The sequence below is a fragment of the Lactuca sativa genome, chromosome 1 (genome assembly GCF_002870075.4).
Source record: "Lactuca sativa cultivar Salinas chromosome 1, Lsat_Salinas_v11, whole genome shotgun sequence".
Lineage (NCBI taxonomy): Eukaryota > Viridiplantae > Streptophyta > Magnoliopsida > Asterales > Asteraceae > Lactuca > Lactuca sativa.
In genome coordinates this window covers 85,297,112-85,315,132 of record NC_056623.2, presented here as the reverse complement: position 1 = coordinate 85,315,132, position 18,021 = coordinate 85,297,112, and the positions used below count along the sequence as shown (strand labels likewise).

General features: G+C 34.8%; 1 protein-coding gene across 1 annotated transcript; it reads right to left on the bottom strand.

The window, feature by feature from the left end:
- Positions 1-3,886: 3,886 nt before the first annotated feature.
- On the bottom strand, positions 3,887-5,955 carry LOC111887847 (uncharacterized). Its single transcript, XM_023883988.3, has one exon. It carries the CDS (start codon positions 5,502-5,504, stop codon positions 4,149-4,151), a length of 1,356 nt encoding a protein of 451 aa, XP_023739756.1. The 5' UTR covers positions 5,505-5,955; the 3' UTR covers positions 3,887-4,148.
- Between the last annotated feature and the right edge of the window lie 12,066 nt (positions 5,956-18,021).

Sequence of the window (18,021 nt, the reverse complement as noted above, 5' to 3'; positions counted from 1 at the left end):
TAGATAGTACTATGCTATAAGTTAATTTAACAAAATGTGATTTGAAATATCGAGGTACAACATTCAACGTTCCAATAACAATTTGACAAAAATATAATAAAAATATTATCTTGTTAATATTAGTTTTTCTAGTATAATTAATTTAAAAGAAAATAACCATAACCACAAAATATCCAAAAATGACCAAAATAGCCGTGATTTTCTAAGGTAATCTTGAGATTTTCACATACGAAGTTTATAACAATCATCAAATTATCTTGGTTCTTTCAATTATAAGGGTGTCCTGAAAAAAATCTCAAAAAATAAAAGTGCATGACATCTAGATTTTCGTAGATCTTGGACTGAAAAAGTTATTTCTTTATTTTCTAATTTGGAAAAATCACAGGCTACCTAGATTTTCACAAATAATGACCTACAAAAATATCAAAAAAAAAAGTCGTAGGCCAATTAGATTTTCGCAAAAATTATGGTTTTTATGGTCATTAGTCGCTATTTTGTAGAAAAACTTTAGAAAATGTCTATTATTGTCATTTTCCTCTTAATTTAAGTCATTTATTCGGATTTTCAATTGTAATTTTTTTTGGAAAGGGAACTTCCCTAACGATGGTTTTCGGGCCAGCTTTCGTGCACCGACTAATCCCCCGCTGCAAACATAAAGCTTTGCCTCATGCCCTGGAGTCACTGCAGGCGAACCTCCATGGCCACAAAGGCTGAGTGGTGCCAGGATTTGAACATGGGTCAATAGGTTATCCACCATATCTTCCACATGCCTTACCAAGTCACCACAACGTAATTTTTATTATATTATAGGGGGTTAATGACCTAGGAGGCTAATAAGGTTTTACTTTTGTTCACATTAGGTCCCTAAGGTCTTTTTTATACATATTACACCAACATGGTTGTTATAACCGTTAAAAGAGAGTAATAAAGCTTTAATTTTGTTCACATAATGGTTGTTATAATTGTTTAAAGAAAATAATAAGGTTTTAATTTTGTCCACATTAGGGCGTTATTTTTAATATTTTTATCATTTCATCTAACTTTTTTACAATTTATATTAGTATCTAGTTAGATGGTTTCATTAATTCGTCTTTTTATTTTAGCCGTCCGTTCATCACAACCAACGGTTTCAATTGAATGGTTACATAACAATTTTTTGTCATTTTCACAAAAATAAATAAATAAACTAATAATAATCAAAGTCGTAATCGCCACAGCTAGCTTATATTTCGATCTTTTTTAAGTTGTCATGTTTGACAAGCGAAAAAGTAGCTTATAAACTAGCGTTTTAAAAAGCTATTTAGACAAGTTTTTTAAAAATTTTACAAATATACCCCTTAATTAATTATAGAAAACATTTTTTTTAAATGTCCTTTTATGTCATTATAAAAATTTCAGATAGTAGCCAGTGGCGGAGTCAAGATCAAAGTAAATAAGTATCCCCGACAAGTAACGGAGTATCCCCGACAAATCTTGTATCTCTAATCTCTTTTAGAAGGGTTAATGACTTAGGAGAGTAATAAGGTTTCAAATTTGTCCACATTAAGTCATTAAGGTCATCTTTTTACATATGACACCAACATGTTTGTTATAACCGTTTAAATGTCGCCCATTTAACGTTTAAAGGGACAACATTTAAACGGGTGTAACAACCATGTTGGTGTAATATGTACAAAAAATATCTTAAAGGCCTAATGTGGACAAATTTAAAATCTTATTACCCTCCTATGTCATTAACCCTATTAGGGAGGACGGAGTCGTTTCTCTCCTCCCGCCGAACCCACTGTGGAGGGAGTCGAACCCGCCCAAACCGGATGCCTCCTAAACCGTCTTCTCTAAATTTTTGCTTTGGTTTCAACCTCGAGCGGGTTCCTCAAACTGCAACACCCCTCTCTTGCTCTCCTCCCTCTACTCCTTGAACCCGTTACGACTCCGCCTTCCCTTATAGGTGGATTAACCCTATTATAGGTGGCTCATCAACAAAAAGCTTGGACATCGCATATGAAAGATTTCAAGTTTAAACATTACGGGTTTCAAATATTACGGTTTCAAATATTACGGGTTTTAATTAAAAGATGACAAAAAAAAGTATGTGACAATTCTAAAAGGGCTCCTTATTATCATTGCAAATGTTAGTCTCCTCCCAAAATCTTGCCAATTCGGTATAAATTCAATATATTTTTGAGACTGTTTTATTTTATTTACATAATGTTAAAAAATTTGTCTCGGTCTGTTATTTGGCAAGGATGAACAGTAAATATATTTTCATTTTCTTAGTATTAATTTTTTATTATTATAATTAATTTTAACTGTTTGTTCAGATTTTATATCATGCTTTTATTTTTTATGCAATGCTTGATATAAATTTAGATATATAATTGAGACGTTTTAATTTTATCTATACAAGTATAAATTTGTCTTAATCTTATATATATTAGATATAAAATATTTTAGGTGGAAAATTTGTTTTTCTTTAAATCGTTATAGAGTGCCTTTTTCTCTTTTTTTTTTACCTTTACAACTAGTTTAAGCAGTTTAGTCTATTTTCTATCATAATTTTTAGAGAATTTTATTATAATATCCAAATTTGCTTAGGTGTTTCCTCAGAATACCCAAAATTTTAAAAGTTATCAAAATAACCATGATTTTCTTATGTGGTTTTGCGATTTTCGGTGAGTGGTGGCCTTAAAAATCTCTGCTTTTTATCAACTTCAAACCGGAACTTCATTTGTACATATCTTTTTAATTATGTTTTTTCTATAATAATGATTTTTCATGGACATATTAAACTTCAAATTTGCATGTACTTAAGATTCAATGTGTGCATACATTCATTTTGTAAATTTTACAAAACTAATTTATGATTAATTAAAACATTAAAATATTATAAAATTACAAAAAATATATTTCGATTCATATTTAATTTTATTAAATTAATTTTTGAATGATCAAAATATTAAATAAACAAGTCAGATTCGCATTAAGAATACTAAAAACAAAATTAATTGCGGTATAAATTCAAATTTGACTTGTAAAGTGGAAAAGAAAAAACTAATTTTTTTTCTATATGAGTAAGCTATTTCAAGGGTATCAAAAATATAAATTTTGATATATTTATTTTATTTCAATAAGAAATATATATAAACATTAAAAAAACAACAAAATGAAATGAGTTTTTCAAAAAAAAAAAATGTTTTTATATATGGATATGGATGTCTATATAAAAAGATAAAAAAAAAATTATAAATTTTAATATATATATATATATATATATATATATATATATATATATATATATATATATATATATATATATATATATATATATATGATAAAAAATGAATCTCAAAAATAATTCAGCATGTTTAATCTAGTTTTCTATAACTTAATTACATAATATTTTATAAATCTAGAAATATTTTTGACATCTGTTTTAATTTTATCAAACTTAATAATATCATTATATAAATATGTCTTAATTTTAAGACTATAATTATAATAATATACGTTAGTTTTAAACTGTGTCTCTTTGCATAGCTGTAAAATATCTTCTTTTATATCATTATAAACTACTTTCCGAGTTCTACAAACATTCGAATACACAATAATTTAATAAAATATATATTATTTCCCATTAAACATAATATCCAAAATATCCTGAGGTTTCCATCCATCTGCGTGAATCCTTAGTTTTATCACATTTCACTATCATAATGTTATTCGGAATATATTTTCACACAACATTTCAAAATTCAAATATTTTATCACTTTCAGAATTGGAAACAAGATTTTTGAGGTCTCAAAAACTTGCGTTACATACCAGTTTGTCGAGATGCCATTTTTCCCAAAACTAACCAAATCAAAAACTAAAGAGTATAAGACATCATTAAAAAAACATTACCTTCCTTTTATAAAAGAAATCATGAACGACAATATTATTTAAAAACATCAGGCCAAATGTTTACATCAACTGCTTCAACAACATAAGTACCCTATTTTCACCTAAAACTCCAAAAAAAAAAAAAAAAAGACTTCAAGCTTCTGTCATGTTTTGCAAATATGGATAATAACTTGGATTGATGAAGAAACTTGACAGAAGAACAGATTCCATATTAACACAGGAATTTATATTTCTATGATTTCTTACCTCATAATACCATATCTGCAACTCTTTCTTCCTCCTTTACAACTTCTTCTTTACCATTTTCTTCCAACACTTCATTCTTCTTGTCATCGTTTTCCTTTACATCTTCGATTGTCTGAACACCCTTTTCAATGCTATCTGATTGCTTTAATTCAGTATTATTATTATTATTATCTCCATTGTTATTATCCTCTGAACATTGACTTCTTTCATTGTTATCCTCCATTGATCTTCCATACCCCCTGCTTTCACTTTCATTTTCAGAATCATTCTCCACAACCTCTTCAATAAGTCTTTCAGCTCCCCTACCTTGTCTCTCCAAACACTGCAATCTCATCCTCAAATCATCAAACTCCCTTTCCATCAAGAACAATCTTTCCTTCAGTATCAGGTTCTCTTCTTCCAGTTGAGCTATATGTGTATCTTGATCATCAACTCTGTTTTCCAAAAGATAACTACTATGATCAGCGCCATTGTAGTTTGGGTAAATCATTTCAAACCTGCTCAAGTCATGATCCAGTCTCCTTTCTACCTCAACATGTTCTTCAACGTCACTCTCACTTGACCCACCTTCATCTTCTTCATCTTCTTCAGGTGCTTCGGCTTCATTTGATCTAAGTCTGATTAACCCTTTCATTGATCCATACCCATCAACACCCCACTCTTCTTTCGCCATGTCTACTAAAACTTCTCTGGATGGAGAGAAAATCGGAGTAGGTAGAACAGCAGGTGTTACCGGACATGGTGATACCAGAGATGTAATGCCGCCGGCTTTTTTGGCGCGGATTAGAAACGATGTGGTGTTTCTTGGAGCAAAAGGAGCGGATCTGCCGTTATGATTGAACTTCTTCTTCGGGAAGTATCTTCTAGCTTTCAAACGATTCTGTTGTTGTAGTTCGTTAAGCGTAGGGGGGTTATATCCAGCCCCACCGCCGCCGGTGTTGTTGATAAGACTACCACCTCCGCCCATCACCGGTAATTCCTTCCGGTTGTTGTTGTTATTCATCCATTTGTCATTTCCTTTCTTCCCTTTCCAATTCTTGTTGTTTCTTGGTCCCATAGACTTCAATGAAGAAGAAGGAAGTCCAGAAGGCTTCATGTTAAGGTTTTGGAACTTGAGTTGATCCACTTGTGGCGGAGGCCACATTCCATAGCCACCACCACCACCACGGTGGTTCAACGATTGATTCACCATCATTTGCGAAGGATTCATCAATTGGTTCACAAACATCTGAGGGTTCTGGTTATTCATTACCTGCTGTGGCTGACTCATCACAGGCGGCAACGGCTGTCCGATACTCATCATCTGCGACTGATTCGCCATTTTCGATTGATTCATCATCTGAGACTGATCGTTCATCAGGACTGCTAACTGAAATCAGTCTATAAGCCTCCGAGAACAAGTTGGTATCAACAAATCGATAACCTCTTTCAAATTCAAACGATGATTCCAAACAGATCGAAAAGAAAACTACAACAAATTCAAAACCCTAAGGCTCCTAATTTCGAGATCGCTAAACAATAAAATAAGTAAATGAAAAATAATCGCGATTCAAACACAATTGTAGCTAAATTACTGATCAAACATCACATACCAGACCAAAATGAAAATCAACAAACCCTAAACCTATCAGAAAACAAGATTGATTCTCGATATTCACGATTATCTGTCCGATCTAACACAAACAGGGTTAAGATTAATGGTTTTCAGCCACAGAATAGACGATTTGATTTTATGAATATCAAGAATTTTGTGTTGCGATGTTTAGTTCTCGTTTTGGGAATCGCAAAAGGTAGCGTTTATGTGGAGGCGAAGAATGCCCGTGGTTGATTTATATAGGCAGATAAATGATGATATAGACGGTTTTGATTTATTTGTTTGATCGGACGGCTATAATCGGTTCTTACAAATCTGAGTCGGTTAAGGTTATATCTGCAATAAGGAAAAGTAATGAATATTATATTATAAAAACCGTTTTTGTTAAAATATCAAAAAATATTATATCTTATCTTATAATTAATATTATTTACTTTTTCTTAAAGCCAAATTGAAATTTTATAAAGTACTCTTAAACTGGCATAATTATAGAGTAAAACCGTAAAAGGCGAAAATGTAACCAGGCATATGACCTATTTTGTATGTCTTTTTATTGTAACAAAAATGAATAAATAAAAATTTATTCTAAATTATATAAGTAAAATAATAATAAAATTGTTAAAATGAAACATCTAAATTTATAAGCTCTATTTAACTTACTACTAAAAGTTGAAAAATATGTTATTTGCACAAAGATTTAAGGATTAAGTCTTGTTTGAGAAAATGTATGGAGGCATATGATCTATTTTGTATGTCTTTTTATTGTAACAAAAATGAATAAATAAAAATTTATTCTAAATTATATAAGTAAAATAATAATAAAATTGTTAAAAAAAACATCTAAATTTATAAGCTCTGTTTGACTTACTATTAAAAGTTGAAAAATATGTTATTTGCACAAACATTTAGGGATTAAGTCTTGTTTGAGAAATTGATGTTACCAGTTGTTCAAAATCACTATTAATTGAACTTTTAAATATCTAAGACTACCATTTGTTTAAGATAAAATATAAATTTTAATCAACATATTTTAGAATTTGTCGTTTTTGACAATACAGCGACACAACATACCTTGTAAATTTCATTAAAATATGGTCGGGAAGATAGATGTCGACATTTATAACTTTAAGAGTGACTCTGTCATATAGATGACCTCTTGCATAGGCATAATCGAGAACATGCAAATGGTGCAAATAAGGTGAAAGTAAGTCGAAGAGTGTTGTCAGGTAAATATCTGAGAAATCCATAAAAACAAGCATATGAATCTTAGAACATGCAAATAAGACCAATCAAGAAATAAGTAACCATTTGAGTTTGTGGTGATTTGGTAAGACATATAGAATATATGATGAGTAACACGTTCACATGTATTCAAATTCTGACACTACTCATAATATAATAGGTTGGGTACTCATCTACTATGATATTTATCGTATTCACCCTCATATATAACGTCATGTCATCGGAAGAGTAAACACTTTTATGCCAAGCTTCATGTAACACCCGGAATCTAGAAGGTCGATTAAGGAAAGAAAAACATTCAATTAGAAAGCCAACTCTTCGAGTCCATGGGGAAGAAATCGACGTCTTGGAAAGCAAGGTCTCATGTTTTTGGAAAACCAACTCGACGAGTTGGAAGGGACCAACTCGACGAGTTGGACTGGGTTTGGGAAACCCTAAAATCGAGACTTTGCACCTTATTTAAACAACTTAAGCCTTAGGGTTTGGCCTCATTTCCAGCCTCCAAGTTCCAAACCCTAAACCTCGAAACCCTAAGTTATTTTTGGTGATTGTGAGTTAATCTTGTGCATTCTTGGTGGGTTTGAAGAAGAGGAAGCTTGAAGGAGGAACAAGAACATGTGGAAGGAGAGTAGATCCAGAAGTTGGGTTTCATTTCTGATTCATCTGAGGTATAAAGCTTCAACCTTGTCCTGGCATGCTTAGATCTAGTCTTAGGATGTTTTGCTTCATGTTTTGTTCAAGTAAGTTGATGGTTGGGATTTGGACGTCCCATTTGGGCAAACCCTTCAGATCTTGGGCCTTGAAGGGACTTCATGGCATAAATGTGCCAACTTTATGGCCATGGAAGTCCCATGCAACCTTTAGACCATCATTTTGGTCTTTTAAGCTATGTTATGTCATACATGCAAGTAAAGATGGGAGCTTTATATGACCAAATTGTCTCGTGAGTCCAAATATATGACCTCATGGTCTATATTGAAGTATTGATGGCCTTTAGAGTTGGATCTAAGTCATTTTGGGGTTAAGGTTTGAGTTTTATGCGTTGGGAGAGGTCCTTAATGGGTAAAGTTGGAAACTTTACCCTTATAGACATATTTCCAACTTGGATCCAGAAGATAGGGCCTTTATTTGAATAATAAGGACTTAATGAGTTAAGAAGGGGCTGACAGACTGAGGAGTTGCCAGGACAGTAGCTAAGGATTTCTTACAATGGACTTCAGCAGTGTGAGGTGAGTTACCTAACAGTAGAAGTGGGTCAAAGGCACCAATGTCAGCCCACTAGTAGTTGGTTATAGTAGAGATGATTGTCTTTGTGATAATTGTCTGGTATGTCATTATCTGTCATGCTTTATGTGCTAGTATGCTATGATATTATGTGATAGTGTGTGACAACCGTCAATTTTTGGTCAAGTCAAAGTCAAATACGTCAACAAGTCAAACCGGTCAACTCAATTAACCGTTGTGTATTAGGGTTTACATCGTGCTTACTATTGTACAATACACTATCTTTGTGCAAAGTATCACTTTGAGTCTTCACGTGTTCAGAAAATCTAAACCCTAATCAGTGTAACTGATGGAACAACTCAATAAAACATTAATACATACCCTTCGGGAGCGCATAACGCTCATAACAAGGCAAAACGGGGTTTACAAACCTTGCATTTCGAAGTTAAACACTCACAAAAAGTCGCAAATAAAGTCTCCCTAAATCTCTCTCGCTCTATCTCTCTCTCTCTATCTCAAATCTCTCCAAGTATGTGAAATCTCTCCAAAACCTCTCTCAACTTTTTATAATCACTCAAGGCATCCCGACCCTTAATTTAGTCGAAAACAACTTGAAAACGGAAGTTTATGTGAAAAATAGCCTTAAAGAGCCGAACCCTCTTAAGGAACCGAACCTCTCATTTGTGTCACACCCCCAAACCAGAATGGCGGAAACATTCGGGGGTGGATGACTTCACGTAGTATCACAACCATTGAATATTGTAAAGAAAGTAACACAACCATCACATATATAATGAAAACGTTTGTTGTTGCGTTATACATATTAGAAAAAGAATATTACAATGAGATGATAAATGTTCAATAATAAAATATCCTTAGTGTTCCCTTCGCCAAAAGCTGGTGGTTACCTGTATTACTGATTCCCTGAGAAATACAAGTGGTTTCGAAAAAGTGTCAACAATTAAGTTGGTGAGTTCATAAGTGTTTTGCATTGAAAAGTATGTCCTTTTTAATAGTAAATCGATGAACGAGGTTTTCAGAAAATCCAATATTTTCTATAAATGATTTGAAAAGTTTCCCGTGTTGGAGTGCGTTTGTGTTTTCCATACTTGAATAATAGTGATAAAATTTGTGTTAACGATAAAATGGAAAACTGAAATGCATATATGAATCTCGTAAATCAAACTTGTTTTTATATTTTTATGTGAGTTTTATAACCATGCTATTGACACTGATGGCCTGTAACAACGTTCTTCAGGCGTTGGAACTGTTATGACATTTGTCACCCCAGGCCTGCCGGCCTAGCTGTAGCTAACAGCTTAGGTGTGGGATTGTCAATCCCGTATAGATCTATACACAAGTATCACGCTCCCCCTACAAGGGATTATGGTATATAATACAGGACTTAATAATGCATACTCGAACGTACGTGAAGCTGTCTCACATTACTTGGTATAAACAGATTTACGATAATAAAGACTTTACTTCTTTTGAAAGCATTTCATTTGTCGAGATGTATATGTAAAATGTATGAATCACTTGAATACTACATTCATTATAGTTTCTCAAAAGTATGTTCCCATTTGGTAATAACAACTTGGTGATATAATAGCCCTTTAAACATAAAGTTATGTTTGTATCAAAACCTTATAAGAACGATATTATAAAAATGATACTTTGATTTGTAATGTACTTGTATTCCCTGTGACAACCCCAAATCTATTTCCGTTACAAATCCCATTTTCACTAATGGAACGTGTCACTATACGTTATTATATGTAATATTTGGAATCGTCAATATCCGGATATCTAAGTTTATGCATGGCTTAATATTATCATAAGAAATATAACTCGTATGTGTTAACCCCGTTTAACCCAATAGAGTTGTTTTACCTTTTCAACCACTTCACCCGGGTAAAAAGTTTTAACCCAGTTAACTTTAAACATCGGGTAGCCGTGTATCGGGTGCGATTCCCGTGTACACAACAATTGAATACTCATTTACCATACACCCACTCTCTCTCTCTCTACTTTCTCTTTCTAGACTCGAAATCGGCCCCGATTCCGCTAATTTCCGACTTCCAAACGTAAGTACTCATCCTTTATCTTAATCTAGTCATGCTTCATTGAATTTAGGGGCCAAAAATCATAGAAATCAAGGTCCAAAGAGGAGTTTACGGCCTAAGAAGCTCCTTAGGCCGTAAACCCCCAAAATCATGCCAAAGATCAAGTTTTTCCTTCCTTTAAGCTAGTACACTAATTAAGGCATATATCTAGAAGAGTTTGGGCACTAAAACACAAGGATTTGACATGTAAAAAGGAGTTTACGGCCCAAGCTTGTGCTTAGGCCGTAAACACCTCAAACACCCCATAAATCTATGTTTAAAGCCTCAAAAACTCTTCTAGGATGTTTGGTAAATTAGACTTGCCTCCAAGGAACACTTAAGTGCATTAAACATCATCATTTGAACACAAAAAGAGGAGTTTACGGCCAAGGCTAAGCTTGGGCCGTAAACACCCAGACTTTTGTGTCAAACAAGTCCCTAAACTACCCTAATGCATGAAAGGAATTTACCTAAGGCCATTGGAGGGATGTTGTACCATTAAACTTCACATTTTGATACCAAATGAAGAGTTTACGGCCAAGGAAGTTCTTGGGCCATAAACTCCCCAACAATTCATGCCAAATTGTTCCAAACTCACTATAGGGCCTTCTAGGATTTATCTAAGCCATATGAGACCATGTTGTACAAGTAAAACCTACATCTTGAAGGGTCTATAGGAGTTTACGGCCCAAGAACAAGTCTTGGCCGTAAACTCCCCAAAAATGTCACAAATTATGATGTTAATCCTTCCCTTTTGGTCCAAAACACACACCACTAAATTAAGGAAGTGAGATAAGGCCCTAAACAAACATTTTGGAGTGTCACAAGAGTTTACGGCCAAGCCTAGGGGGCTTACGGCCGTAAACTCTCAATGGGTGGCTTTTAGGCTATGAACTCTAAGAGAGGGAACTCATGGACCCTCCCGTAAATCATCCATGGCCTTGTTCCACTCCTGGGAACCCTTTCTAGGCCTTAAAACCCCGAAAACGATGCTAAAATGTCCAAATACTATAATGAAAAGCATAAGATGATTAACTTCTTGTAAAATACATATTTCATATGACATTAGGGTCCTAAAAGGTGCTCAAGTGGTTATTTGGTACCAAACGCTCAATCAACACTTTTACCCGATTTACCCGATTCGCCCGATTTCCGCGATTTCAGGTGAGTTCATACCCCCTTTAATGAACCTTTCAAATGTTTTAAATGTTTTAGGGGGGAGATACAAGTTGCTTATAAATGTTGATGTAAAGTTTTACAGAACGATTTCCGAGTTACAAGGATTAATCACATGTGATTCACTACCCTTAGTTCAAATCACATGTGATTTGTCCCTATGCCTTATAAACAGGTTTCACCCTTTCAAACTATTTTTAAACAGTGAGTCAGATGATAAATGTTCTTTTGGAAAAACACTTTTATTAAATCAATTTACTTATAAAATGTAACCACTCTGATATATTTATATAAATAAGAGTTGGAGGACTTAGGACCGATATCTCGCCTTATTTCCTGTTCTTGTTTGATTGTAGGCTTAGGGTAGTAGTTATCCGTCCGACTGTCGTTGATTTCTTACTTATATAATCTGTATATCAGTATGGGATACGAATATTACTGTTTTCACTTAATGCTAAAGTCACTAACGTGCTAGGAATCATCCACACCAAGATAACCATAATAGGTATGGTTATGGTCGCTATAGCTACTACTCGCTAAAGTCATTACTATCTACACTATAATACTCACTATTACTAGACGATACACTAGTAAGAGAATACACTATGATCAATACTAAAAGATTACTACACTATAACAATAGAGAAAACGCTAAACAAACAATAATATACTAACCCACTACGAGGTACTTTATTCGCTATCCACTACGCCCGGAGTTTTCCAGCAGGAAGACGACTCTACATGTATAGATCTATACGGGGCAGACGCTATTACATCCCGACTGTTGATTTCAGTCCGCGCCGTACAGGCCCAGGGGTGCCACTACTTCACTATATTGTGCATGACTGGGAAGGTCATGGGATTCTCTATTATCCTCACTACTAGTAAACAAGGAATACACTATAACTACTCTAAAATACCACACTAAATGTTATACTATAACCCGAAGTAAGTAAGTAACTACCACTAAAGGAAGCTTGCACCTCTATCACTGATTTCAGGCTGAACCTGTTCTATCACATTTTGTTATTTGGAGATTGCCAATATACTTTACTATAAACGTTTTCAAAGAAATGAGGAAATGTATACTTTTCACAGATTATCACTTAAAATGTATTTCTGGAAAAATATGAGATTTTTCTAAGTTTCTACTACTTACGAATTTAAATGATACATTTTTCGCACTAATGCTTTGTATACGAAAAACTCACACTAAACTCTTATGAACTCACCAGCTTTATGCTGATAATCGTTTTCAAAATAACTTGTATCTTCAGGTCAAAGATAGACAGGTACAGACGCAGCATTTTTGGAGAAGGTGGAGCGCACAAGACCCATCTCTTATTTTTGATCTACTTTTGAGTGTTTGTTAAACATTACGCAATACACTTGTAATTAAATTCACTATATAATGCTATGGTTGTATGTTTCTTGTTTCTACTATTATGCAATTGTGATGATACTGTTCACTACGTCATCCACCCCGAAACGTATTCCGCCGTTATCGGTTTTGGGGTGTGACATTCCCCCCTAAAACGTGAAAAGAATTGAAAAGTAGGGGTATGAACTCACTCGTTAAGTTTGAAGAGAGAGGCTAGGTTTGAGCAGAACTTCGACCGCGGATGGTTGCGTCGTCGGGCTCTTCGGGGATCTCTGCAGCGTAAATCTTTCGTCGGGGGCTCGAGTGCGGAAACCGAGGTGAGGGAATGGTCTCTGGTGCTTGGAAGGGTGTGAGAGTATCTGGAGAATTTGTGAATGTGTGCTTAAACTCGAGCTTATGCCTTCTATTTATAGGGTTGGAAACCCTCGTACGCGGCGCGTACTTCCGAAGTACGCTGGGCGTACTCGGTTACGCGGGGCGTACTCGGTTACGCGGGGCGTAGAATGGCGTCATGGCTTACGACTCGGGTCTAGCTAAGCGTAGCTTGGGCGGGCCGATGGGACTCGACTCTGGGTCTAGTACGCGGGGCGTACTCTCATATTACGCGGGGCGTAATCCTGGCTTCCGACTTTTAAATTCCGTAACTTTCGCGTACGAGCTCCGTTTTTCGCATTCTTTATATCCACGCGTAGGTGATATTATGCTCTACAACTTTCATTTAGACTCCGTCGGCTAGTTTTGACTTTATTTTTAATGATATATTTTTAATAGGCCGGGCCTCCTAAAGTTCGTTAAAAATTCATAGGTTCTTTATTCGACGTCGGTTTTCGTTTGTCTTTTTATCGTTTTATTACTACTGAGGAGATCTTCAACTTCCGTTTAGGTGGCGATAGCTAAATAACACTCGATCTTCAATCCGAGTTTTTAGCCCTCTACTCCTGTTACGAAACTTTGAAAATCCGTAACTTCTTCATACGAGGTCCAATTTGGGCGATCTTTTTATGTACGCTCACCTTTCAACGAGATCTACGACTTTGGTTTAGATACTTAAGGCTAAAATGCATTTTATTGAGATTCTACTTTTTACGTCAAATAATGTTTTAACGTCGTGTCGTAAATATACGAGTGGTTATAATTTCTTCAACATAACCCGATTTTGAGCGTTCTTTATGTTTTTGGAAACCTTGGCATGATATCTAATATTTGATGCATCCCAACTTAGATACTTGAACACTTTATTTTCGAGGTTAATTTCGTTGTTTTTAGCTTTCGAGTGTTTACAATGATTTTGGGAAATATAGGGTTGTCACAATTTGAACCGAGACTGGCTTAAGAACCGAACTCATGAGGACCGAAACTGCCCTTCGCTTCTAGCTTACTTCGCTTTCGGTTCCTTCTGATGGCTTCGCCTGCGAGGCTCGGACCGAACCCTTCTCTCGGTTCTCATGTATCCACTGAACCATCCTCTCGGTTCTAAGCACCTAAGGACCAAACCTTCGGCCCTAAGATCGGAATTTCGCAGATTTTGCCCTTTTTCCCGGTTTTCGACCCCGACTTCTTTTTAAGCTCGTTTTTCGTGATTTTAACGCAGGATTTTCACTCAAACTCGTGTTTTGACTTAAGAGACCCTATATTATCATATGTTAATCACATTTTGAGGAGGGGGATCCTAAACTAAGTACAATATCTTTTGGGTAAGATATGGTGTTGGAGTGTTGACTTTATCTAGAGTATGACACAAGTTAACACCCATACCCTCATAGGACAACCCTCAGTCACTATTCCTCCCTACCTAGTCAACTATTTGTCCTTTGACACCCCTCCTCCAACTGCATAACTTCATCAAAAGCTGGATACTCTCATATCTCCTTCCACTTTACCCATTCCCTCTCACCAAAAAGCAAACGCCTCTCTCCCTCTCACTTTCCCTCTCTAGAACTTGAGATTTCAAGGCTGTTCTTGAGCTTTTCACTTCAGTTTTGGTAAGTAAATTTCATCATTCACCTTATTATCCCATACTTCTTCACTCAAGTCATGGATTTCTCACACAAATATCGTCGTATTTGTTGTTAGATCTTCAAATTTTCAAGTGTCTCCTAAGTGTTCTTGACTTGGAAACCTCTCTTCTTCCACCTTCATCTCTAAGAATAACTCAAGGTAAGTTCATACCCCCACATTTTCATGTTTTCTTCAAGTTTTAGGGGGGAGAATCTGTGGCGGATCCAGGATCAAAGTAAAGGGGTATCCCAAATACAAAAAGGGGTATCTCGACAAAAAAAAAAAAAAAAAAAAAAAACTGTGTAATACACAATAAGAAAAAAAAAATCCAGAAAAAATTACACTACTAATTTTTTTTAGGGGTATCCCGGGCTACCCCGGGATACATAGTAGATCCGCCAATGAACCTAATATTGTTAACTGAACCCAATTAACCCAGACAACATGGACAATCAAACGTAATTTGTTCAAAATCTAGGATTTTTTATATAATCCGAAAATAAAACAAATTGAGAAAGAACAAAAAATTGAATTCATGATTGATATTAAGCTTATGAAAGTTGTTTATAATATGAAGTCGTAAAATAAGACGTATCCGCAAATGATTTGAATAATTTTCAAACTCTTTGTAAAAATTTCATCTTAAAATAGATTAAAATATTTTAAAGATATGATAAAGTTTAAACATTAAAATCACGTTTAACATACTTTACCGACATATCTTATATTTATGCAATATGAAAGATTGGATTGAACAAGGCATTCGTATGTCAAATTTCAAACAACAAGTGCACTAGGCCGTGAGCCCAATCCTTGAATACTTAACTTTGCATGAACTTATGTAACTGGTCCTGGGCCTTATTTTAAGTCGAATAAAACACATTCTATTTTAACCATTTTGTTAAGAGAAATTAAATATCCTTCTATTTTTTTCCTACAAATTCTTCTACCCAATTAAATGATTACATGTGTTATATTAGTATATTAAAATATCATTAAATGTTACACATATCACTATTTAATTGGATAGGAAGATTTGTAAGAACAAAAAGTAAAAGGATATTTAATTTCTCTTTTGTTAATGAGTAATTTATAAAAATCAAACATAGATGGATGATGCATCTAGTTTAATACTCATGTGGAATGAAAGTGATAGCCTTAATTCTCGTGGTCCTCAAAAAGTGACACATTTGGGGAAATTTTATGGAGAATGGGTTTGTGCAGGAAATGAGCTGGAACTCGGGATGTTCGCTGAAATATTACGAATAGGCTTCCACTTAATCATTTGCCGTTTTCAAAAAATATATATATTTTCAAAAAATAATTATAAAAAAAAAAAAAATCAATAATTTCAAACGAAGTCACATAAATAGTTATTATGGTTTACACAATAAACAAAATATTTTTCCAATATCCACGATCTCTATAATTAAAAAAGTTGCACAATTTAGGGTTTGAGTTTAAAGTCGAAGTCTTGTCTTTTTCAGAAGTTAAGGGTGCGTTTAGTTACGGAAAAATGGGCCGTTTCCCGGAAAAATTTTCCAAGAAAAATGAGAATTTTGAAAACGTGTTTAGTTCGTCTATTTTTCTAAATTTTTCACGGAAAATGAAAATTTTCCGTTTTCTAAAATTACAAAGAAATTGAAAAAATTTGGAAAACCAATAATCATTGTTTTCCATATTTTTCTATTTCTAAAATTTTTCTAAATATAAACACACATACTCTCATCCCACCCACTTTTACCTACCTCCCCCCCCCTCCACACACACACACACACAAACACCCACCCCACCCCCACCCTCCCCCCCCCCCCCCCCACACACACCTCACCCACCACAAACACACACACACACACACCCAAACACCCACCCCCACCCCCACCCCCTACACACACACACACACCCACCCACCCCCACCCCACACACACACACCTTACTCCCTACAAACACACACACACACACACACACCTACCCACAAATACCCACCCACCCCCACCCCTACCCCCTACCCCCCCCCAGGTCTCACATGTTAAAATGCATCATCAAATTATTTGGTAACCATGGATTATCAATGTGAGATAGACATGAATTATTGATGCTCCACTTTCACGACTACAACCCAATTTCTTGGCCCATGGCCCAATTGTTGTGATTCATGTGCGTCTAGACTCCAAGTCCGTGCAGATGCGTATCACTTACAACCCAAGGTCTCACAGATCGATCTAAATTCCTTCCATTCGCCGCCATAGCAGCTCCTTCCTTCCATTCGCCGCCATAGCAGCTCCTCTCAACAACAACGGTTCCTCTCTCCGACTAAATCTCGTCTTTGCGTCTGCTTCTTTCTGTGCTCGTTATTGAAAAAGAAAACACAGGTAAATTTAATTTTATTTGTAGCTTAATCGATGTATTTAGTGGTTACGATTTCACAGTTTGTTGGTGCTGACGAGAATCAGTTGTTGCATAATCGATCTCAAATTCTTTCCCATTTCTTTGTTATACGTAAGTCTCAAGTGTCAACACCCTTTTTACCCATCACGCTACGTATACAGTTTCACAATTTTTTCTCATCTAAGGATATCTTTTATATTCGATTACTAATTACTTCGATAAATAATTGCATATATCGTTCTGTTTAATGTTTTCTTTCACTTTTTATTGGTGGTGATGAAATCAGTTGATTTTTGCCCTAGTTTCAGTTTATGGGCTGATTTCTTGATGTCATATAGAACCTCGATCTTAATTATAGATATCTATGCCAATTTGAGTATAATACATTTTAAACTTATCCCTCAATATTGCTTCAATTTCATGTCTGTACAGGAATGTAAAACCCTAATGAGATAACATGTATTTGTGTTTTCATTTTCATGTCTGTATGTGTGTGTATCTCTTTGTGTGTAAATCTGTTTATGTATGTAGCATTCTCCTATTGTATCTCTAACATAAATGGCCTATAGTGCAACTCTATTTTATGATTTGATCTCGTATATTACTGTACATGTTCCTAGATTTAATTTTAATATAACCTTTATTCATTGAATAGTCTGAGTTAATTATACATTGTAATCACATAACTCCTAATTAATTTGGTTACTCTGTTAGATTTAGAATCATTTTAGTGTGTTTAGTTTTAAATAAATTTGGTTATATATAG

Coding starts and splice junctions, on each gene's coding strand:
- LOC111887847 (XM_023883988.3), bottom strand. CDS start 5,504: ATGAACGATCAGTCTCAGATGATGAATCAATCGAAAATGGCGAATCAG.